The 25375-nt window shown below is 43.1% G+C and overlaps 1 protein-coding gene across 11 annotated transcripts in view; it reads right to left on the bottom strand.

The window, feature by feature from the left end:
• The window catches only part of Nr3c2 (nuclear receptor subfamily 3 group C member 2), a 331912-nt gene extending 306983 nt beyond the window's left edge, over window positions 1-24929 (bottom strand). For 2 of the 11 annotated variants that reach the window (XM_076571976.1, XM_016001825.3), the window contains exons 1-2: window positions 24791-24925; window positions 15327-17085 (exon numbers count right to left, since the gene is read on the bottom strand). In XM_076571976.1, the coding sequence (XP_076428091.1) occupies window positions 15327-17083 (1757 nt within the window). In that variant the 5' untranslated portion in view covers window positions 17084-17085; window positions 24791-24925. Of the gene's footprint in view, window positions 1-15326; window positions 17086-17503; window positions 17598-20589; window positions 20643-22515; window positions 22942-23409; window positions 23531-24790 lie in introns of those variants that run through there. The other 9 variants (XM_076571973.1, XM_016001822.3, XM_076571974.1 and 6 more) reach the window with 9 other exon arrangements.
• Window positions 24930-25375: the final 446 nt, after the last annotated feature.

A 25375-nucleotide genomic window follows, 5' to 3' on the forward strand; every position in this document is an offset into this window, starting at 1 on the left:
ACGACCACCAATAGATTCGTCATCTCTACCTCCTACCTCCAGCCCCATGAGCCAAGATAAACTTTAGTGCTTCATATGTATGTGGGGTTGTAGTATGAGAAGATGGATGCCTAAGGAATAATGAATAACTAACTATGTGGCCATTTTTCAAATTAATCAGAATGATTTTTTTCAGACTCTAGAGAGCCATCTCCCTGTGTTCAGTTGATCAGCCAATACCCATAAGCACACAGGGACACACATGTGCATGCACACCCACATTACCTCTCTCCAAAGCTGGACATGTGAGCCCAGCCAGTCCAGTCAGAGTCTGTTAAGGGCGAGGCTGATCCTTGTACCAGAATCAATAAATAATGAAATCGATTGGTCAGGGTACTACTGGCTAGAGTCCCTGGTTGAATGTAAAGAGGACAGGTAAGCCTGGGCCTGTACCTTCTCATATCTGAAGTCCAGTCTTTTTGTAAGACTTACCCTTGAATTTTTTCTATTTTGGGAGTCTTGGTACTCCATTCTGATTTAGAGATAGAATCCTGTGCTACCTGCAAATGAAGAATCCTAATCACACTAAATTACCTTATCACTGTATCATTTTATTAATGAAATTAGTATCTCACCCCTCAGCACTCCATGCCCATGTTCTCAAGTATTATTTGATACCCCCAGGATAAGACCTGCCATGTCTACTTTGCTCTGGGGTCTTGGGTGTGCCTAGATCAGTGCTTGTAAAGAATAAGAAGTCTTACTCTTTGCTCTGACCTACCACCCTGGACTATGCTATAACAGCACTTGATTAACACGTGGTTGTCGAATGGAAGTGAACAGAACATATAAATGGTATTGGACCTACTAGAAATTGGCAAAGGCAAGTCTCAGACGAGTTGCTTCGTACATAAGCTCAGCACACCTTGGTGCTTTTTGTTCTGTGTTGAATTTTATCAATGCTACCCATGCCAGATTTGTAGTGTTCTTTTTAACTGTGATTAAAAAATATGAATAGAGTTTATCCTTTAGCTATTTTTAAGGTTGCTGTACAACCGTGGACACCACTCATCTCCAGAACTCTCTTTGTATCAAGTGCTTTTTGCCTTATATTGCTGTTTATTACAGATTCCATGGAGTTTAATGAAAGAAGTGGCATTTCATATAGTTATTTACAGGTGGCGGTGCATTTTTCTTTTGAAAATATCCATGTTTTCTGTCTTAAAATTGTCTTGTTTTGTCCTCATGGGCAGAACCCAGGAAAGGGCACCCCTTGCAAAGACAAGCAAGTGAAACACTAGGCAGTCACAACACACTAAGAGCAGATGAGAAAACTTTTACTGGTCTTCCTTAATAAGGAAGGCATTCAACATCTTGAAATAACTCGGGACTGTTGTGTTCAGCATCAGCTCTACCTCGATTGACTGCACAGACTAACAGAGAACTCTCTTTGTTCTTCTCATTAACTTTGGCATCTTGTTTTAGGTCTACAGTCCTTAAAACCCTCAGAATCCTAGAATCTGCTTACTCCTGCTAGAATAAAAATTGGCAAGAATTAACGTTTTTCAGGCCCATTTTATCAGTGTTAAGGAAGCACAGAGCTGGCCCATGTTCACTGTGAGGCCTCTAGTCTTCATCTATACCGAGCTCAGGTACTGGCAACAAATCCATTTTTCAGAAAAAATGCTCAGTTCAGGCAATCATACTCTTGTGAAAATCCTTAGCCTTTAAAATGTACATTAGCTAGTATCTGCCAATGCGCGTCAAAGAACCATCCATGGGTCTAAATGCCTTAGAGATCCTACAGATGGAGAAGCTGATGGCCTCAGGTGTCACAACGAATGATTGCTGGGTTTCTAACGCCTCCATCCACTACCCCAGACATCTGTCAATCTCTTTAGTTCCCCTAAAACCTAGTACTTGGGGGGGGGAAGGGCTATTTTCACCCATATCATAGCCACCAAGTCCAACTACAGGGAATATGTCAACCAAATTATATTTCTCCCACATATATAAAACTCCAAATACACCCAAAGTCTCAAACAGAAAACCTCACAAACATACACTTCCATTGCATCTGAAAATGACAAAGGAATAGAGGAAAAATACTTTGTACACAATAACCAATAAATTCTTTCTTCACAACTTAAAATTTTGGAGAAGGAATGTCTCTGAACGTAAGCTCCATTCAGACGAACTGTGAAGATCCATATGGCATAAACTGGAGAATGCCTGTCCCATACCATCTCTACACCTTCATATTGTATACCTAGAGGCCCCACAAACATCATTATCATCATCATCATCACCATCATCATCAGGGTTTCATGTAGCCAGACTACCTTTGAACGAACTATAAAGAAAGTGTGTCTCTTAGCTTTGGATCTCCTTGCCTCCACTTCCTGAGTGCCGAGTCAGTACTATGGCAGGCACAGGCATGAGCCACTACACTTGGTTAATGTAGTGGTGGTGCTTGAACCCAGGACTTTGTGTGTGTTAGGCAAGCACTCTATCAACTGAGTTAAAACCGCATCCCTAACCCCAATCTTTTTAAGTTAACACAGACTTTACCATGTGATGGAAGAAGACAATCACATTTCTACTTTTGGAAAGAGAATCCTGAATCCAATGCCAGTGCCTAAGGACACAATGACAACTCCCAAATGTTGTGGCCCTGTCCTTGATCTCTTGGTGTGCTCACCAGAATCCTGTTAGTGACATTGCTAATTCAAGTTTGTATCTGGTTTTATCTAACCAGTAGTTTGTTCCTTCTGTTTCCATTTTCCAGCATTATTTTTCTAGTGACATAATGAAAAGCATTTTATTTAAGTGACAAAATTGAATTTTACCTTCATTCGAACAAAACTATTTATCTTGTGTGAAGGTTTGAATAAGAATGGACGCCATAGGCTCATATATTTGAATGCTTAGTTACCAGGGAGCAGTGCTATTTGAAAGGATTAGAAGGATTAGGAGATGTGATCTTACTGTAGGAAGCATGTCTTTGGGGGTGGCTTTGAGGCTTCAAAAGCCCATACGTGGTTCAGGGTCTCCCTCTGCCTATGGATCAGGATGCAGTTTTCAGATACTTCTCCAGGGCTGTGTGTGCCGTCATGCTCCCTTCATGATCATGGACTGACCTGCTATGCTCCCTGCCCTCACGATAATGGGCTAACCCTCTGAAACTGTAAGCAAGCCCTCAATTAAATGTTTCTTTTGTAAGAATTTCTTTGATCATGGTATCTCTTCACAGAAACAGAACACTGATAAAGAGAACTTGTTTTATATTGTTTCACAAGTTGCTATTATTCCTGTAACTTGCTTTTTGCATGCTCTTTCCAATGCCCCTTGGCAAACTATTTTTTGTGTTGCTAATAATTAACATGCTTCATGGTACAGTAGAAACAGGTTAGGATCAGGTAACCAGTCACTCCATCATTCGTTCTCTAAACTACACTAATCTTCCACCACTTATCTATAACCTGGCTACTGGTGTTCCCACCTTATGGGAATTACCTACATAGCCATGTCATGTTTTTTCTGTCTCTATAGTTAGTCCCTAGTTCCCTTGCCAGATTAACTTTCTACCCTTCCATGCCATTTTTTTTTTTGTCTAAAAAACATGTTGACCTGTGTTACATTAAAAATATATCAAACACCAGAGAGAACCAGTTCAAAAAAGAGGAACAGTTTGTTGTGCTCACGGTTCTTGAGATTTCAGCCATTGTTCTAGCAAGGGCTTGGTGACAAAGAGCAGTTGACGTGACAGAAGTCAAAGCAAAAACAAGGAAAGAAAAGGGGGCCGAGGCCATGCTACAAGCCCTGAGAACATGCCTCCAGTGACCCACTTCTTCCAACTTCCTCCAAAAGTCTCCCAAACTCCCCCAAATAGTGCCAGGAGCTGGGCTCAACCCACCGACACATGAGCCTATGGGGGACAATCGTATTCAAACTCTAGTAGAGTGCAATACTTCACTCCAGCAGTCACAGAGTTCTATAACCTAAGTTCTCCAAATCCCATTAATTCCTTCCAAGCAGGCTCCTTCTGTGTTATCTGTGTACTCAGCTTGTGCTATTACTTATCCTTGAATACCCTCCCCACTCGCCGCCAAATACCAATCTTCAAATGTCAACTGGATCTCACCTCCCATATAGAGACAGCTTCCTTGACTTTCCAGCCCACACAGAATGCTTCCTTTTCCAATCTTTGGTAACACTTCTTATCAGCAGTGCACAACCAAACACATAATTAGGGAACCAGAAAAGGCTGTGCACACTCATTAGCGCCGTCTTCTCCACTAGATGGGAGATGGTAGGACACTGGGCTTATTCACATTCATTTGGTTCTTTCAACATTAAGAACACAATGGTAGGTACTATATAATATAAAGATTGCCTATTGTTATACCCACTACAATACAGGATTTTCCATTTGGGGTGTGTGTGTGTTGGTATGTACATGTGTGGAGGTGCACATGTGTGTATATACACATGTGTGTAGGGATGCACATGTGCCGCACATTGACAATACAGAATTTTAAAATAGCTGTTTTTCTCTTAGTCTAGGTCTTCTATCAATACATTAAAATGCACTGATTATGTAGGCAGTGTGGCTCAACAGGAAGGACAACTATCCCCCAAGCCAGACAACCTGAGTTTGGTGCCTAGGACTCACATGGTGGAAAGAGAGAATGCACCCATGCAAATTGTCCTTTGCCCTCTACATGTGTGCTAGGGGACATGCAAGCTGCCCAACACACACAAAATTGAAACGCAATGAAAAGTTACACAACACACTGATAACAAAACTCAAGAAAGAAAAGACAAAAAGAAAAAAAAAGAAAGCAACCTAATAAAAATGGGCTTAAGGTGAACCAGCATGACGGGAAGCACATGCACAACAAAACATGACAAGATGTACGGTGCCACTCACATGTCAGGAAAATGGCGATCTAGGCTTCAGTGACAGCAATACATAGTTATTATAATGTCAAAAGTAAAAGCCCTCTCACTCAAGTGTTGGCAAGGATGCAAAGGACTAGGTGTTTTATGTACTCTTGGTTGGAATATAAAATTTTAAAAACCATTTTGAAAAATAAATTGATCTCTTTTCTTTAAAAATTAAAAGATTTTATCTCTTTAAAAAAAACCAATTTGATCTTTTTTAAAAAATTAAAGTTTCACCTATCTTCTAATACATCTACATCGGGATTTGCATGTCAACATTTAAACCGCCTTTTATGGGTAACAAATTAAACTGGCAACAGCAGAAATGACCAGAAAGAGGTAAATAGATCAACAGAATGTGGTTCAGCCACAAATGGAATATTAGTCAGCAGTAAAAAGAAGTGAGTCTTAATGCATGCACACTTGGATTTCAAACACATTGTAAGTAAAACCAGCCAGGAGCAAAAGACTACATGAGCTATAATTCTGTTTATATGCTAATCTAGGGGAATATTCCCCAGTGGTACAGCAGTGGCACTAATATCTCAAGGGTAGCCAGCATCGGTCTAATTGGACTTGAGGTGCATGCAGCAGGAGGGTCTGGTACTGTAAGCCTGGCCAGGAACGCAGGGCTGGAAAGGTCACAGACCCTGGAGGAGAACGTATTACTGCCATTTTCCTAAGTAACTGTAGCTCCCAACTGTAGACTCAATATTTATCCTTCTCCCCTAGGGTGAATGTCATTCTCACCACCTACCAAGCAAGCCTCCTTTTGCAGCACACAGGGTACCATAGAGATTCACAACTGGTCAAAATACAGAATATGAGCGGCCATGGGGTGCTTGGTCCCAAAAGGCACATCGACAACACCAACCCTCGACCTAAGGCTCAGAGGACATTGCAGAGGAGGGGGCAGAAAGACCGTAAGGGACAAGCCCAGGATGCCCACTGTGAGGGAGCATCATTTAGACATGACAAGGTTGCTGTGTCCATGAAATCTCAACAGTATGGCTGTGTCAACAAGACCCACACGATCCATCGCTGTGTCAACACTAATGAGGGAAAACAAGGTTTCATCCACAGTGGCTGAGAGAAGAAGAATCTGTTTTCTACTGGGACAAATTCCCCAATAAGTCATCCAGTCCCAAGAGGTCAGCACTAAACACATGTACACAGAGACAACACTAAATGGACTTAGTACATTGTGTGTGCATGTGTGTGTTTAGCAACCGTAATTACCAAGGACATTATGAACTTGAGGGAGCTGGGCAGACAGGAGGAGTTGGAACAGAGAGAGGAAGGACTGGAGATATTGTAAATACAGTATACTCATATAAGAATTCTAAAAAAACAAAAAAAAATAATACAAGGAGAGGACACATTTAGGGTTACTCCGGCTTGGAGTGAGGGAAGGGGTTGTTGATGAAAGGGGGCCACAGAAGGGGACTTGAGTGTAATATGCAACTGTTGATAAATTACTGCACACTCAGCAAAACACTCAGCACTCTGTAGCCAAAGAAGAATTTTGCCATTTGATATTTTTTTTAAGTAACCTCAAAATAAAGTCCAAGGGCATATGTTACCAATTAGCTTGGAAAACATCATTACCAATTACTCTTTTGTGTGAAATGTGAAAAACAAAACCACATTCTTTATTATTTTGTGAACATCTCTAAAATGTGCTGATAGATGCTACAATTTTTTTTTAGCTAAACTCAATAGAATTCACAGTGTCACTTGATGATAATTTCCCAAATATATAGTCATCACCAATATCTACCTAGTGAGTCTATACATATGCTTGCCCCAAGTCCCTCCGCTAATGAGTTCAGCCCTCCAGCTCCACATCCAGCAGGGATTCTGGAAATGGCTAGACTGGGTCCTAGCTCTCCTGAGGCTGACATCACAGTTACACTCCTAGTTAGAGGAAGTGATATAATGAGGCTCCTCCCATAGCATGGAGGAGATTGGGTCATCGCTTTGAATAAAATGGCTGGGAGGGAGACACTGTGACTGGTGACATGTGCACTGATCCTTGGTGAATGACCAAAAAGAGAAAACCCAAATCTGGAGGCAGAGGCATTTTAGCAGAGGGACCTGTGTGGTGGTAATCTAATTGTACTGAAATGTGATTTTGATTGTATGTTAATAAATAAAGTTGCCCGGGGGTCAGAGCTATTAGAGCCATAGCAAGAGTGTGGCGGTGGTGGCACACGCCTTTAATCCCATAGATATCTGTGTGTTCAGGGATATAGCCAGCATTGGAGACATATGCCTTTAAGACCTAGGGGGCTGTACATTCAGACAGTGACGAGGCAGTCACGTGTTTGGGTTTACAACCAATGAGAAGGCAGAACAAAATACTTTAAATAGACGAACAGACAGGAAATAGAACCCTCATTCGGGAAGCTGGGACACCGCAGGCGGAAGGGTGAGATTTTAGCTCTGAGCTCTGACCTCTCAGCTTTCTCTTTTGCATTGTTTCTGTGTTTCTTATTTAATAAGATGGTTGGTTACATCTATAGACCTGTACACAAAGGGTGGCATTTAGACCCCTGGAGCCACAGAAAGTTCAGAGTAGGCAAGGGACAAGAAAGAAACAAATACCAAACCCAACAGTTGGGGGCTGAGAACTAAGCCCCTCAATTATTTTGCTTTATGCTTCTTTGAGTGAGAAGCCAGCAGAGGGCGTTGGCCACACAATCTGATTTACATCTTTAAAACCTCCATCAGGCTGCTTATTTCTTCAGGCCATTCAGCTTTCTTCTCTTTCAACTATCAGCTTCTCCATTTACCTTAGTTGGGTGGCATTAGGCTAATCATGTGTCCTGTCCCTGTTTTAGTATTTGTAAAATGGGTAATACCAGCTGTCAGCAGCTGCCAGAACATATGTTCCATCTAGAAGTTAAACATTCTATGACTGAGGCCCATCACAGTCCACTTCCCAGCCTCACCTTCCCTAGACACAGCCCTCCCACCTTTTTAATCTCAGCCAAGCCTACTGTACCTGTGAAACCACACCCTGACTCTGCTCCTACTGCTTTTTTCTACTGTTAGCTCTTCTCCCCATTCCTTTGTTCTTCGTCATCCAAACAGATGTCTTTGAAGACATTTGAGTTTCTGGTATGCTCATGCATCCCATAGTCCTCCTCTCTTTGAAGACATTAGAGTTTCTGGTATGCACATGCATCCCATAGTCCTCCTCTCTTTGAAGACATTCGAGTTTCTGGTATGCTCATGCATCCCATAGTCGTCCTCTTTTTGAAGACATTAGAGTTTCTGGTATGCACATGCATCCTGTAGTTCTCTTTATTGCTCATCCTTTGACCAATCATGACCTGATTCCCGATTCCACCACTCTACTGAATCCCTCCTCAAAACTCACCAGTGCTCCTGTCACCAGCTCATATTCCTGGACCTGTAGACCCTATTGTCAGACTATAGTGCCACCATCTCCTCTGGGAAGAGAGAGACATTTCAACAGAGGGACATAGGACAGGATTCTACCACAGCTTGAAACTAACTACTGTGAATGGTTGTGGAAGACACGCAATTTCTCTGGGCATTTACTTTGGGATCTATAAATCTATGTGGCTAGATTTATAACCTTAAAAGCCCTTTTACTTTGTCAAGTCCAAGGTTTACAATTAATCTTAGCTTTGACATCCATGTTTCAGTTCTATGTTCTCCCATTTCCTTCGTTAGGATATGTTGCTTGTGTTATGGGTCCATTTCTCCATATTCTTAACCAAATGCATCCATCATAACCTTCTCAACAGATATTCAACACTGCTACCCATACAGGCAGTCTGCAATCAGAGGGAACACTGGTATTTAAAACTCGGGTAACCAAGTCAGGTACTCCTCAAAGAGATGGTGATTTCAGGACTAGGACAGGAAAGTACAAGATGGACAAAAGCAAACTGCTCAAAGAAAAATGGAGTTGTGACAAAGGGAAATAGGAACAATCTGAACTATCAAACAGGCTAGAACCCATGGCATAAAGTAGTATATAATGCTGTCATGTAAATATAAAAAGAAAATGAGTATGCAAAGCTTAATGAAGAATGGGATGTTTTAATGCCTTCAAAGGATTTCCGTAAAAACAGACCTAGTTATAAAAGGATAGGAACAACTCTAGTTGAGAGTATTAAGTGAATAGTAGCAAGAACAATGAGAGCCGTATGCCCTTGTCAAATGCAATGGGAAGAGTGCAGAATTACTTGTGCATCCCCTGGACCCAACCACAATGAAACTGCTGAAGAAAACACTCAGGAAACTGGCATGGGCAGGAACTTTTGTGGGAAATACTCTAACAAAACAAAACTAAACAAACAAACAAACAAAAGTGGCCATAGGATCCAGTAACGCCAATCCTGGAAGTACACAAAGGAAATAAATCAATATGTTGAAGAGACATATTCCCATGTTCATTTGAGCCCTGTTCATGACACACAAGAAAAGGAGATAGTTTATGATACTTTATCCATCAACTCAATAGAAGTGTGGATAAAGAAAATATAGAATGTATACATGATGCAATAAAATGGGAATACTGTCAGTCATTAGGACGACATAGATGGAGATCATTATGCTAAGGGAAATAAGCCAGCCTCAGAAAGGCCATTGTCAAAGGAGCTCACTCCTCTGTGGAACCTAAGAGCTGTTGTCATAGAGACTGAGAATAGGCTGTTGATTACCAGAGGTTGGAGAGTGCAGGTAAAGATGGGAAGATTGGCCATCAGGTTCTATCTTGAAGATCCATATCTGAGTAAGAAATTCTTGTGTGCTCCTGCGCAGTAGGCACAGGGTGCCTGGCTACCCATAATGACTGTGTACTGCACATATCAGAAACCTAGGAGGAAGATATTTAGATGCTTTGCCATAGAGAAGTGATATTCAAGTACATAGATATGGTTTATTCTGATTATTCAGCAGACACAACTCAAACTACATGCCTACAAAATTAATAAGCACAATTTTTAAAAAGGTCATACAGTCTAGAAAAGACTGAGGAACTATCCCAGACCAAAAGAGAAAAACAGATATGGCCAGTTAGCATAGCAGTAAACTCTGAATTGGGTCCTTTTCCTGAAAGAGTCATCATTGGGGCAATTGGCAAAAGCATAATAAGATCTGCTGATAGGCAGTTCTGCTCCAGAACTCCTTGCACCAGGTAATAGTCACCTCTTACAAACTTCCTAAGACTAGGTGAAAACTACATACTGTGACCATCTCCCTTAATTCATTTTCCACATTGTCTTCCTCTGTCAGAATACCTGGTCAGCTCTGCCCCTTACAAACTGCAATTGTTTTAGAGATTTGTCTCAATACTGACTAACAACACATGAGGTTAAGCCACACATCACGTGGTCATGATCGTCCTTATCAGTGGTCAAGTTAAGTCATGACCCAAGTCACAAATCCAGATAGTGGTTATCTCACACATGCTCCCTGAAGCATGGACTTTTTAATAGTTCCAATTATTGTCCAATTAATAATTCCAACTATATACATAATGCCTACCTCTTTTCAACATAGAATTCTGGGCTTTGGCCATACCATTAACAATCCTAAATCTAGAGGCTGCTAGAATATCACTTAAGTAACGAATGTCTATTTGTAAATACATGTTAACGTCACAAAGAACAAAATAAAATTCTTAAAACTAAAGTGAAATTCACAAATTTCAAACCAGAAACTCTAAAGTTTAGAACAAAGGTGAATCTCTTGAGAACACTGTCCACTGAGTATACATGTCTCCCCCTTGGTTTTCATTAATAATTTTTGGATACAATCATCCAAGTTAATGTGTATATTTAAGCATAATTAAGAAGTCTGTTATTTTTTATATCTGAGTTTAGCAAAGAAAAGAAAAATGATGAATTACTTAGTGGTAAGATTGAAATTTTATTGCCAAATGAGCAATAGGAAACTAAAAGCAACACCCAAAAGCCAGAAAGGTTATTATTCTGGAGGCAAAATATAATGGCATCAAAGCATTGAAGGAAGTCGAGTGTTACCCTGAAATTGTTGTAGCGACAGAACATCTGCTATCACTTTGTCACGCAAGGACAGGAAAGGTTGGGCACACCCAGAATTTCAATAAGCAAAATGCTTGAATCTATAAATGATAAATCTCTAGGTCCTGGATCCAGCAGATTGCAAGGATGAAAACCACCTTAAGGTGAAATTGTTCAATTTATCTAACTGTAACTATGGATTTTAGTTCAATATTCAAATTTAAGTATGAAGCACCTAATAAACCATTTTTAGGGGATAAAAGGTGGATGTGCTGGAATTTAAACCTGGGACATTTCTGATGTGAGAAGCAAGATTTAACAGAAATACGCTGTCATTGTCACAGTGGTTTGTATATTATAGAGCACTTGGGGTTTTTGTTGTTGTTGTTGTTGTTGTTGTCATTCGGTTGGTTTGGTTTTTTTTCCCAATAAAATGATCACAAATTTCTCCAGAAATAATATAAGGTAATGAAAGTAAGTGAACTTTCAGGAGAAACAAGTCTCATTTTAAAGCATTACTTAGAGGACTCGCCCTAAGAAATTATAGATCTGTTAGCCATTTTGAAGTCAAAACATTATGTGACAAGTAATCAAAAGAACGTTACCCCTTTTCATCCCAATGTCCAGGAAGGTCATGTGGCTTCCACAGCCAGCACGACACTCACACACAGAGCATGCCTGCACCAAATCCTCTGTTTCTGTAGTGCACAGCCTGGAAAGCTATCTACAGCTCCGAAGCTTATCTGAAAGGCTACTGATAGGGAAAACTTTGTCACAAACTTCTTGAATTCTGAAACTTTTATGTCACTCACAGAAATAGAATTTTTTTTTTAAAAAAAAGTCAAGGATAATTGACAAATAAAAACAGTTACCTGTAATTTACTAAATTTTTCTCTTCTGTCTGAAAAAAAGTACAAATTATGGTAAGCACTTAATTGGTTCTGTTGGAACCTGCCAGTCTATGCCCTTTGAAACAGTGGACTTTACATTCAAAACTCTAAGTCAATGTTAGCACTGCGTTATGAGACTATCACAGTGACTATGGTCATCGCCATAAACAGCCAGTGTGTGTTAGCAGAAGGTCACTTGTGCCAGGAATAATGCAAATAGAAAGAACAAAAATTCATAGCAGGTGTCAGATTTTATGAAAGAAAATGTTGGGCTAGTAAAAGGGACCAAAAACGCCTCCACTTCTCAGTGAGAGGTCACCCCCACCTCTCATTTCACCCAGATAATGATAAATTGCCAGAGCTGTGTGTGTGCGCGCAACACAATTATTTGTGATCAGGTTAACAGTTGTTTTAAGGGACACTTTTTTTTTGGTCCTCCAAAGGGATTCTAAGTCATCTTACCGGCAGACTTCACAGAGAATCAAGCTTTACTCCCTCACTTTGAAAAGAAGACACTGAGGCACCAGAGATTCTGACTCACCCCAGGTCACAGTTCTGTTTGCACTAACCCTGACAGGGAAACTCTAACCCACATGACCCAACTAGGTCCAGTGTCCACCCTGAGGCTTTACATTTAGCTTTGTCATAATTTACTTTACAACTTGGAACTCAGCTCTTCACTGAGAATGATTAACAGAGGTGACTTTCGTCACTTCTCCCACAGAATGCCCACACAGCAAAGAAAGACAACACATACACCATGGCCATTACTCTTTTCTGTCAGCCTAAACAACAGTCTGGGTGACAGTCATTTTTCTTACTTGAATAGGATGCTGTTTCCAAACTATTCAGTAGGCTAATGAAAATTATACCCCCTATCATTTATCCCCTATTATATCTCTATCAACTTCCAAAACGTGTGGAGAACAGGACAAACCGGCAGTGATCAACTTCTATGCTGAAAACACCTTTCATTCTGAACAAGGAGCAAGGATACCAGCATCCAGGAAGCTGAAGAAGGAGAGTCTAAGGCTAGCTTAGATGGAACATGTGTCTCAGAACGAAAACCTTATCAAAGGTCCAAAAAATAATTTCTAAAGAACCTGTGTTTATGTGTTATAGCAAAATTAAATTATAAGCAGAAGTGGATATTTAACTCATTTTAAAACAAATAATTACATAATATAAACATAAGTTTATGAAAAATAACTATTTCTCCAAATGAAAAACTTTGGTGAAGAATTAGCCATTTTTTTCTGTCAAGTCTATTATCTTCCTTTAATATAAGAGCCAGATTCTTATATCAACTCCTGCATTCAACATATACTAATATAGTCTGTCCCATGAATATGGGAAAAAAATGTAGCCTCATATGGACTTCCTAGCAAAGGGAAGAATGCTATAAAGGTCTATTCAGATGATTACAGGCATGGTTCTTTGGGACCATAGTGAGAACTGACAGTGAGTACCCTTTTGGAAATGGTGAATGGTTGACAGTTAAACAACATGGAATCTGAACAAATCCCAAGCTACTCAGACATCACTGCATGAAAATCCATTTGTCCACCTTCCACTCTAAGAAAATCTTTTACCTACTCATGATTTATGATTTCATAAACCTCCTTGGAGAGGTCTCGGAATCCCCCAGATCACAGTTTGAAATCTTTAAAATAGGTTTTATCCAGAGAGGAGGGGTGTTGCTGAGACCACCAGCATTCCACATAGCCTTGACCCTTCACAGTCATCAATCTTTATTTACCCAACATTTTTTGAAATGGGATATTATCATTGCAAGTGGAAAAAACCTGGGAAAAACCAATTTTGTCTAAAAAGATACAAAGAAAGAGACCAATGATGAAACATGAATGAGATTATTGTATTGTGTATATCAAAATCTAGAAAACAGCCTATGTATGCTCTGATTCTTGAGCCTGTATTCTTGAAATAAGCAAAGCAAATAGGCTTAGGCTACCATCGCCAGAGAAAGCTGTAAAGACTTACCAACCTACGGGATGCCAAGCAACACTAAAAATTTCACAATGAAATATGGGAAGCTTAATCTTAGCTGACACAAAGCCACCGGGAAATGTACAAGCAGAAAGAATTCCTGTTACTGTACTATTAGGAGGAGGCAGACACTTTCAATACCCACAAACACAGGCTGGTTGCTCATACCCATGGCATGCCTAAGGATATGGGTCGATGGATAATCAGGAGGAGACTGAGACACAGCACTGGAATATGGCATGCTGTACTATGGAGAACTGCTAGGAATGTATTCTTAATGGAACATTTGCTTCTATAAAAGCAAGAAGAAAATGGTTTGAGCCAGTGATAAGGAAAAGAATTCTCAAACCAAAAGTTACTGCTTTGTATTTGAAAAAAGAAAAAAAATAGTAAAAAACATATGGGTATACCCTATATTCTGTTAATAGAATGGATATATTTTCCACAAAATAAAGGTTCAGGGAAATGAAAGAAAATACCCACATGTTCCTAGATGCCAAAGGAATAAAATGTAGTTAGAAAAGTTATACTTTATATATTCCACAAAAGGTTCACTTATCACATCCATGTAATAAAACCAGAATTGAAGCAAAGTCCAATGCAAGTGCTCATTGCATAAATAAGAGCCACCCTTACGCTCTAAAAGCGCTTCCGTGTTTTCCTGAATATGCGCCACACTCTCTGCAACAAGGAACACCAATACACATTTACAGTAAATAAAGTATATCTTCTTGCAGAGCTCATAAGTTACAAATACACCAATTCAAAACTATAGTGATTTTATATACATAATTTCTAATATAAGAAAGTAAGATTGTCCACTAAGTGCTTTTAGAAGGCTGAGTCTGTAAATGCCTTCATAGTTAAGGAAACAATGTATTTGGACGGGAAACTACAACTTTCATATCATTAGACTACTTCTCTCATCCACCTCCCCTGAGAAAAGAAACCTTCCTAGAAAACAGCAAGAGAAGGAAGCTTGTAGGTAACAGACTTGGGGTTCTGTTTTACTTTACACAACTATTGAAGTAATTAATAAAGAATTTTCACATAAAAAGGAAATAGGACCATGAGAATAAGTAATTTAATACAGTCTCAGTGAAGCAGCAAACCACAAGGAAAACGAGTTCTATTCTGATACAGTACATACAGCAACATTTCCCAAACACTAAAACAGACAACAGAGGGGCACCTACGCATGCTTTTTCCAAGTCAACACAAACATTTTATAAGAGATCTTAAGAATCTTTTGTTTCTCTACTTCAAAAAATAGTGCTATATCAACATTCCAAAGAGAACAAAATGACCATCCTTAAACAAAATAAAACTCAATCTCTCAAATGCAAAAATAAAGATGGGATGTAACAATTTACAAAGCCAGGCTTTTCAAAACTAAAATAATAAAAGAAAAGAAAAAGGAAAAAGAAAGAAAAGGAAAAAGGAGAGAGGCGAGAAAGGACTCCAAAATAAATCAACTTACTTTGACACATTTTCTGGAATGTACTCTAGGACTGGATATCCATCACTTCTCCTAGAAGACAGGTCACTGTGTGGTTTCCATGACTCCACTAATGTATTGACGGGTGGAAAGGAACTCAAGTGCTGGAAAGATTGGTCTCTAGGTGACCGTGATAAAGATATTGTACCTTGAGCACCAATCCGGTAGTGGAAGGACTGTCCACCCGAATTCACACCGACAATGGCAGACGGTGGGATGCTGGCCTCGGGGTAATAGCTCCCATCATCTGGTTCTTGCTTAATCCCCAGTGGGAATGCACTGCCTTCACAGCTACCATCAAAACCGGGCACAGGTGGTCCTAAAATTCCTGATAGGGAATAATAGTCTTTATCATCCATAAAGGAAAAATACGAGCCATCCATGAATGGAAATGGGTTGACTGCGGGGTTCCCTTTAAAAGAGGCGCCTGAACATGAGTGCTTGGCTGATTCTTGCTTTATTGGTACAGAGAATGGAGAACTGGTGTTGATTTTGCTGTTTCCTCCTAGGCAGGAGCTGCTGAAAGCCCCATCTGGTTCTGGTTTTATGTACTGGACAATGTTGAGCTGGCCAGTCACACCATTGGAGATGGCCTTCTCGACTTCCTCTGTCTTAGGGAAAGGAACGTCATGAGCACCTTTCTCATGGGTGTCTGGACTGGGAACCGCATCCCGGATGGCACTGGCTCCAGCAACAGCGCCTGAAGTGGTGTAGCTGAAGGCATTGCTGATCGGGCTGCAGATGGACCCCACAGTGCTGGCTGTCGGGCTGGAGAGTGTGGATCTGTTGTTGGTGTTGGAAGGGCTGGAAACGGAGCACCTTGAGTTGTTAAGATTTGCCGGGCTGGACACAGAGGAGCGCAGGGTGACATTATTGGGACTGGAGACTGGAGATTTTACACTGCAGTGACTCGGGGGGCTGGAAATCGGGGATTTCATGCTGCTTAGTGGACTTGAAAGAGGGGAGCCCACGTTGCTAGCATGTGCGGGGCTGTGCGACCGCGAGCCTCGGTTTTCAACATTGGGGGAGCATGTCAGAGGGGTTCCTTGAGTGATGGGGCTGTGCACTGGGAAACCGCCAAAGCTGGCTGTGGAGGAGGACATGGAGTTGAGGCCCGCAGGGCTGCATACCGAAGATGGCATGTTCAGCGGGCTGCAAACAGAGGGGCTCTTCTCATGACAGATGATTGGGCTCTTAACAATGGCACGCATGACCCCACCATTCACGGAGCCTCCGGAGTCGGGCATGAATGACCTCAAGGGCCTGCTCATACCACTTAACGTGGAGGGCCGATGGCCATTCTCTTTGTAAAACTTCACCAGGTGCTCCATGTTTTGGTAAATCTTTGCTGGGCTCATGCTTCCTTGTTGGTTCTGCTGATCGTAGGGGTAGTCGGCATCTCTCACAGAATCCATGTATAAGCCCATGGACTCAGCCACAGTGGCTGAAAGTTCCTTGGATTCCAGCTCGGTTTTAATATCAGATGGTAAAATCCCAGACCGACTACCGTCTTGCTGAAGGCATGGGAGTAGTTCGTGTTTTTCTTTGCTGCTTCCTTGAGTACTGTTGTTTGGAATAGCACCGGAAACACAGCTGACGTTGACAATCTCCATGTAGTTGTCCTCATCGGTCCTTTCCGCAGGTTCAAGAGAAGAACGCTCCACCGTCTGAGAAACTTGACTCCAGCGTCCTTCCATATCTAGACCTTCAGGGAGACTGTGGTAGCCTTTGGTTTCCATAGCTAACAAACAAGATTTTTATTAACATGTTAGAGTCAGTACACAGTAGTATGCTGAGGCATTCTAAAATTGCATTTATTGAGCTACAATATATATTCTATTTGATATGAACAATATTTCTAGTTGCATTAAAATTTATCTTCTTGGGTGCTGACACAATATATCACACACACAGAATATTGACTATAACTTGTTCAGAGCCGGAAGGACCAAACACAATTTTGCATTTCAATAAAACTTGCTATAAAATAGCCTTCATAGCTTGTAAGGAACATTTATAAATGTTAACTTACTTGAATATTAATTAATAGTCAGTATAATCCTAGGTACTGATTTGATAGAGTAGAAAATGAGGACTAAATGAGGCGGGTGATTCAACAAAGTCAAAGCACGGCGACAGATATCAAATTGAAGACTGACCTGGGCAACCTCTCCTTGGGATCCACTTCTACGCAGGAGCGTGGCTGGTTTCCTTGCTGTTAAGCTCGCTCCCATAATAAAGCTCCTTTATACACTAAAACAAAACAAACAGCTAACTTTATGACTCCAGAGTTTTGGGAAACTTGGTCATATGCAAGCTGCCTTCCATATGACCAAATATATAGCCTTATTATAAATGATTATAAATGGAAATGCAATTAAAGTTACAGTTCCCAAACATATGCTTACCAACTGAATAGTCACAGAAAAAAAAATTGTTGACTTTCTTATGGTATGTCAGTGGTGAAGATAGTTTAGTGTCAGTTCTGAAGAGGATGAGTTTCTATTAACTGATTGACTTGTAGCACAGACCAGGGCAGTTGCCAGACAGGTCGGCTGCAGCAGGGACTCTTTCTTGTACTGAATACAGGAAGCAGCTCTGACAAGCACCCTGGCCTATCAACACCTCTCTTCAGTCTTCCAACAGCTGGGCATTTTTACTTTCAACCATGAATGGAGGATGCTTATGAAGGGCCCTGATCACGTAAGCATTTATTCAATGATATTTCCCAAGCACTTATTACACCCTGGGCCTAAGAAAAGTCCTGAATCTGTAATAACAAAAAACAAAACGGCCTAGTTTCCATCCTAGAGGAGCCCATGGGAGTGATTTCAATATACATTCATTCCCATCTGCTCTAATCGATAAATTTAGTTCACAAACAGATTATAATAGGCTATATGTTCACAATTATTATATGCTATATAACTCAGCACACTATTACAAGCCTTTCTGATATATTATTTAACCTTATGAACCAATTTATACACAAAAAGCAAAAATCTACTCATAAACAATCCAAGTCAGAGACCGAGGCACTGGTCATACAGCTATGTGGAAGAGCTGGAATTTGATCTCAGGCTTCCTGTTTACCAATGTTTCCCAACCTGGTCTTAAGGACATTTTCAGGTGGACCATTTTGTTGTTGTTGTGGAGGTCTGCCCTATGCATTGGAATGTGTCTCCTAACTACTAGATGCTGAGAGTACCACTCTTCCCAATTATGACAATCAAAAAAATGTCTACAGATTATCAAATGTCCCTAGGGAGCAAAATCATCCCTGGACAACTAAAGAAACAGACCACTGTAAAGACATACGTAATAGAAAATTAATTCAGTCTTATCTGTACATCTTATTATTAAAAACCATGCCTGCATACATTTTCAAATGTCCTGCCAGGTCTGCAGTTCTTCGTATATAAAAAGTCTAATGCAGCGCTTACATCCTTCTCTCCTTGCCTCTAGCCTTCTCCCTATGCTCTCTTCATTAAAAGAAAAAAAAAAACTGGAAATCCTTTGCTATAGAATTTATATTAATGAACATTGCAAAACAATATAATGACTTCACTAAGTAAATTGGTATTACATATCACAAGTCTCTATAATGAAACGTAATGCTCAAATTGCCTGAGTATTACATTTACCTCTGACTTTTCTGTTGATTTTAAATTATGATTAGTCAGAAACTATCAATTCCACCACTGTGTCCCAGATGGATAGTAAAATGCAAATAAAAATGTTTAACTATTATACTATAATCAATACTCAATTTATGAACCTTAAAATCTACCAATTATGTAGCCTGCTTTCCACTTAAAGAACATTATTCTATTAATTCTTAATAAAAAATCAATCACTAGAAAGTAGAAAATAAATCAAATCACAATCGCAAAGGTTTAGGTAGTTATCTGGTAATTTCAGCCAAAAAATTAAGTATGGATTAAAACCAAGTTAAAGTTGAAACACACACACACACACACACACACACACACACACACACACACACACACACTGAACTGAAACCTAAATCATTGATGATAATGGATGTTTTTACTCTTCTGAAAACTCAGTCATAGCAATGAATTGGAAAATACAATAAATATTATGTGCTGCTTCTACGGGAAATATTCTGTCCTTTCTGTACCAAAGATACTTGGCTATAGCTAAGGTATACATCTTTCAGGTTCAGATCCATTAAATGTCACAAGAACTATATCTGAACTATATATTCAGAACACAACCTCTTATATATATCTGCCCTGTCTTCATCACCAAACTCACACCAAACTTCTGAGCTCTGCTGCGACCTTATGATCCTCCTGCATCCTCACTACAAGGCTTCTACAGGGACTCCCCTGCCCCTAATTCCCATAGCTGCAGCCCCAACCTCCCCTCCATCCTAGGCAACAGTGCTGTGGGCAGAGTCCAGATCCTTCTCCAGAACTTCATACACCCAACTATCTTTTGGGATACATAGACATTCTGCTTTTTATGAAGTCTCACAGTAAAATTCTGGATGTTAAAATCCTTGGGAGATTTTAAAATGCAGAAAGCAGTGTATTTTTAATCCAGCACTCCCTAAAATAATTTGATCTCTGTATATCTTGTGATTCGGGGGACCTACTGATATTCTGAGGGTCACTTGTGACTATTGCCTAAATGAGCCATATGCCAGGTCTACAAACCTCTCTAAAGCTCACAGTAGAATCCTTCCTGGAGACAGTGGGCACTGGTCACAGTTCCTCTGTACAGGGAAGCATTGTATCAGCGAACATCAGACAGCTGAACTCAACTCCCCAAGTCCTGTTTCTCACCAAACTGTGATCTCTCCTAACAGTCTCCTAAAGCCAACTGTGTTTTACCATGTTATTGACAAGAATATCATGAAGAATTTGACAGAGGCTTTCTTGAAATCTAAACTGTCTCTGTTCAAAGTATCCTCATCTATCAATCTCATTCACCTCTCAAAGGAAATGGAATAAAGGTTGGCAGCCAACGCAGAAAAGCGGACAGCAGCAGCATGTGAGCTCAAACCTTGTTTCCGAGACCAGATGCTTTTAAATAGCATTACTGAAACATTTAATGCTGAGTTCTGCTTGGTTAGTACTCTAGTTAGTATTTTCTATAAACAAATGGGTTAGGTTAGAAATTCATTTCCTGTGTTGTCCAGAAAACTCGGGTTGTCTTTTCAGAATTGGCATAATGACCATGGCTTTGAACAGTAGTTCAGTCAGCCCGAACTTACCAGTGACTACTAAAAATACGACTTGATGAGTATGATCCTCATAAAACTTTATCCTAAGGGTAAAGGGGAAGCTTTTGTTACTTAAGAATAAAATAATGCAGTGAAATATATGAATTATATTCCTAGCTCAAGGAAAATCAGGCCTCTGCGTTTCCCAGTGAACACTATACCAGAGACCACTATACCAGAGACGCCTGGGCCATTTTGAACCTTTGTTTCCACGCAAAAGAAACAGGAAGGTGAGAAGAAATTCATATAAGTGAGGGAAAGCACCAACAGGTTTTGTGTGTGTGCACACGTGTGCGTGTGCGTGTGTGTGTGTGTGTGCGTGTGTGTGTGTGTGTGTGTGTGTGTGTGTGTGTGTGTGTGCGTGTGTGTGTGTGTGTGTGTGTATGCCCGCGTGCGCGCATGTGTTTGGAGCACTACTAATACCCTGAGGGGCACTTGTCACTACTGTCCTAAATGAGCCATATGCCAGGTCTACAAACCCCTCATGTGTGTATATATGTTTATACACGCACACACATATCCTTAAATACTATTTCTACGAAGGAACAGACTTTAAAACTTTGTTTCATAGTCTGTTAAACTGCCCTTTTCCATAAGGAAGTAATTTCCTTTTTTTCCCCAGGAATTATTAAAGAGCCTTGGGAATTTTCATCTTTTCTGGTAACTTTCACTTTTAATGCTCTCCAAAACATCTCTCCTTCTTAATGGCATCTTTTCCCCAATTATATTGCTTTGGAGTGGCACAGTAGAGACCCAGCTTGAGGGCTTCACAACACGTGGCTGTTTTTATGAGGCAGATGACTTTAGGAGACTAGCTGTGGCTATTCTGCCTCTCAGGACTGTCTCTTCCCCTCTACAGGGGAAAGTTGGGATAAATCTGCCAAGGTCACTAAGAGAGTGGAGAACCAGTTAGAACCAAGCATACCTGACTTCTGTTCACTAGCCTGACCCATTGAGCTACATCAGCTTTCCATTTTTCTTTTTTTTTTTTTTTAAACAAACCCACCTCTCCCATAAAGGAAAAAGCTCCGCACATACACACACAAACTTCTCCCCGAAAGCATTTCCATGGCAGTGTGTCATGTCAAACATGAAATTAAAGCTCCAAGGGAGGACTCTGCAGATGGAGAACGCTGTTATCATTACTATGTAAATATCACCAATAACAGCACCTAGAGAATAAGGACCCAAAATGTTAAGGAGCCTTTAAAACTCAGCAGTCTTAATAACTCGTCTGCTATTAAAAGTTTTCCAAACTATGTTATAATAAATAAATAAAGCAGATGGTATGATAAAGCATTAAGATTTAAATCTCATCTTTCTAAAATGCAGCAGGAAAAGCCATGCATCTAAAAACCCATCTGGGCAGGGATGCCACCAAAAGCAGCTTCATCCCTTTTCCGTCCCTGCCCTAAGACTCCCCTAGAGTTTCCCTAATATCAAGGAACGGGAAACGCAAGATTTTCTAGACCCCTTTTATAAGAGATCTATGGGGCTCTAGCTCCTTCGACTGCCCTATGGGCTACACCTCCCACTCAGATTGAGGAGCTTCCGCAATTGATAGATGAAAGAAACATTATTCAAACGTCCTTTAAAATTTGCAAGAGAAAAAATGATCTGAAATTCATTTTTTGGGGAAAGGGGAGGGTGGCAGACCTCCCACTGCCAAAGGCGGTTAAAAGCCGCTCTTTAGAGGGCATTTATCCAAAGTGGCCAAACTTTCCCAAAATAGTCCTCAGCCGGCCGGGGTGGGGGGGCGGGGGGGTTGAAAACCAAAACAAAACAACAAGCACACAGCACCATACTGACTGTGCCTCCGGATTACGCAGCGGCTTCTCCCTGCAAAGTGCAAGCCACCCTTGCCATGGCCGCACGCCGGGCAGGACCGGAGGCGCCCCACTGCGCACCCCTACACACCTGCCTCGGCCGGGGTCGTCTTCTCGCCTTCTACCTGTTGCAGCGCTTGCCACAGCCACGACACCCCTGCTGCGGAGCCCCCCTACATCCAACCACATCCAGGCCAGCGAGTGCCGCTCTCCCCTGCAGCGGGAGAGCCCGAGGCAGCAGCAGCGCTGGCGCCCAGGTGACTTGCACGGGCTTCCTCTGAGCAGCCTGAAGTTGGCTCTCTTCTCCCGGGCCCAATGACACCCTGGGTGCGCAGGAGCTAAGGGGAGGGGTCAGGGGCAGGGCCAGGGCGGGCAGAAGAGGGAGGGAACCCGCGGGAGGGAGCGGGCGAAAGCCCGGAGGGGGAGTGGACCAGCTGGAAGCGGGTCACATGTCCAGAAAGTTCAGGTCGCTGTCCCGCCCGCCGGAGCCATTCCCATTGGCCAAGGGGGAAACAAGGCTCCACGCTGTGCGGGCCAGGCGTGCTTCTCATTGGGCAATCGGGGCTGTCAGTCACCAGGCGGGCGACATGACTGATACAAAGTTGCTGCGACACAGCCTGGACTCGGCAGCTTCCTTAAAGCTGCAGAGGCAGTAGGTTCTCAGGGTTTGCGGAGGTGGCCACGACCCGGGGCACCCCGGCGCATGATACCCTTTAACCCAAATCTCTCCCTTGCCCCAAACTTGCTCTCACCTACCCAACTGTCCCCCGGGGGGACCACAGGCAATCTGGAGAGAAGGGGAAAGTGTGGTGACGCGGTAGCAGCCTAGATGGTGTGCCCTCGCGCTCTCCACCTGCAGCGCCAGGTGAGCCGCAGGGACTCATACCCGACGCCGCCCACAGCGTCCGCAAGCTCAGGACGACTCAGGTGGGCGTCCCCGGGACCCCTAGCGTTCTGCTCCCCACCCCCTCCAGGTCTGAGTTACCTCCCCGCCGAACAGCCTTAGTCTCCGCGGTCGAGAGCCAGAGGATCACGTTCCCACTAGATTTCAGTTTCCTTGTTTTAACCATGCAGGAAAAGCGGGTGCTTTCGGTGCAGCCAAACCCCTTTAAACACAGCCTTCCTCCCACCCCACCCCCTGCCAAAAAAAGTGCCAGGGTCAAGAGCTAAGGCGCCTGATAATTTTGTTACTGTACTTAGTACTTCAGTGCTGGATTTTTCCACTAGTTCAATATGCAAGAAAGCTTACTATCGAGGATATGCACTTTATAATGTGTGGAAGGGGTGCACATAATTGGGGCAGGCTTATTGGAGGAGGGGAAGACCTAGACTGTTTTCTAAGGATCGTTTGTCTGCGTGAAGAAAAATTGACTTCCCTTCGCCCCCTCCCGATTTTCCTCCCGCCCACCCAAACACTGCACTTGCTTAAGCCGAAGGATGGGCTCCTTAACTTTAATTTCTAAGGACTTCTAGACTAGTGTGAGGCTCGGTTTTGGACTCCCCTGCTGGCTTGGAGTCAGCACCAGTGACGTACACACCTAAATCTGGTCCCCTGGCCTTTGGCGACCCACAGGCCGCCGGCGGCAGCTGTGCAGCTTTGGGCTCACCCTTGCTCCCCGCGAGCTGAAGCCTCGGGAGGAGGAGGGCACCTTGTACCCAAAGGCCCCTCCTTTCTTTACAGTTAGTTAAGCCTCTAGGTCCTGGATCCCAAGCCCAGGGAGACGGGAACTCTCAGCCACTCCCGCAGGACACTCCCCAGAGGCTGGGGGATTGCAGCTGCTCCCGCGAGCTGGTCGGGACTCGGTACTCCGGTGCCCAGCAGTCGCTGGCGCGGAGCTAGCCCTGGAGCCCCTACACGTACGAATCCGCGCCGAGTGTCCCAACTTTCCCCCGAGGTTAGCTGTCACGAGCGTCGGACGAGCAGTCGCAGCATCGATTGCGCCCCGGGCCGCACGCGGGTGGCGAGCTAGAGCTGGGGGAGTTCCAGACCCGGCGGCCCGGGCTCGCCAAGCAGCAGCGGCTGTAGCTCAACCAGGGTGACAGAACTATTCATCATTAAAGAAATGGACGCGTCTCCTTCATACTAAGTTTTTACCTCCTCTAGGGAGGGCTGGTGTTGCCCTGGATCGAAGCTCCTTGCAAAATCTAGGTTAGAACGGCGCGCGGAGCAGCAGCCGCGCTCGCTCGCCCTGCACCCTTGTCCCGCGCCGGCCAAGCGGGTACCTGGACTCCTGCCCGCAGCCCACCTTGCTGCGCCGACCCGCGTCCTCTCCCCTCTGCGCTGGCCTTGCCACCTCGGGGCCACCCCTGTGCTTCCAGGCCCCCTCCCGCCACTGTCGGCGCAAAGTGACAGTCGTTGCACTCACCTTTTCTAGGACATGGTAGGGAGGCTGGGGAGGAGGGGGGGCAGCGAGACTCCCGCCGCCTCCGCCGCTGCTGCAGCCACCAGCAAGTCCAATACCGGCTGATCAGCGATGAGGATGGAGAGGGTAGCAACCCCGGCAGTCGCCCTACTGACGGTGGGTAGAGCAATAGAGCAGCAGTGCAGTTATCCTGCTGGAGGCAGCTAGCTGGCGGCACCAAATCGCGCCGAGGGGGCTGCGAGCACCCGCCGGCCCCCAGCAGTGGCAGCTGGGCCTGGGGCCGGCGGGTCTCCGGGGCTGCTGGTTCGCCCCGCGGTTACTGCGGAGGTTCCCGGAACCCGCCAGTCCCGCGGTAGGATTCCGCGCCCGCAGCGGGGAAGCGCGGATCTCCGCGCCCCCTCCCTGGGCTGGGGTGGCCGGTGACAGCTCTGGCGAGAGAGCGTGGTGTGTGTGTGTGTGTGTGTGTGTGTGTGTGTGTGTGTGTGTGTGTGTGTGTGTGTGTGTGTGTGTGTTTGTGGGGGCAGCCGCGGCGCTGAGGGGGGCCCCTCCCCGGGTCACACCCTCACTAGCATTATGTGGCAGTCCAGC

This window comes from Peromyscus maniculatus, chromosome 5 (assembly GCF_049852395.1).
Source record: "Peromyscus maniculatus bairdii isolate BWxNUB_F1_BW_parent chromosome 5, HU_Pman_BW_mat_3.1, whole genome shotgun sequence".
Lineage (NCBI taxonomy): Eukaryota > Metazoa > Chordata > Mammalia > Rodentia > Cricetidae > Peromyscus > Peromyscus maniculatus.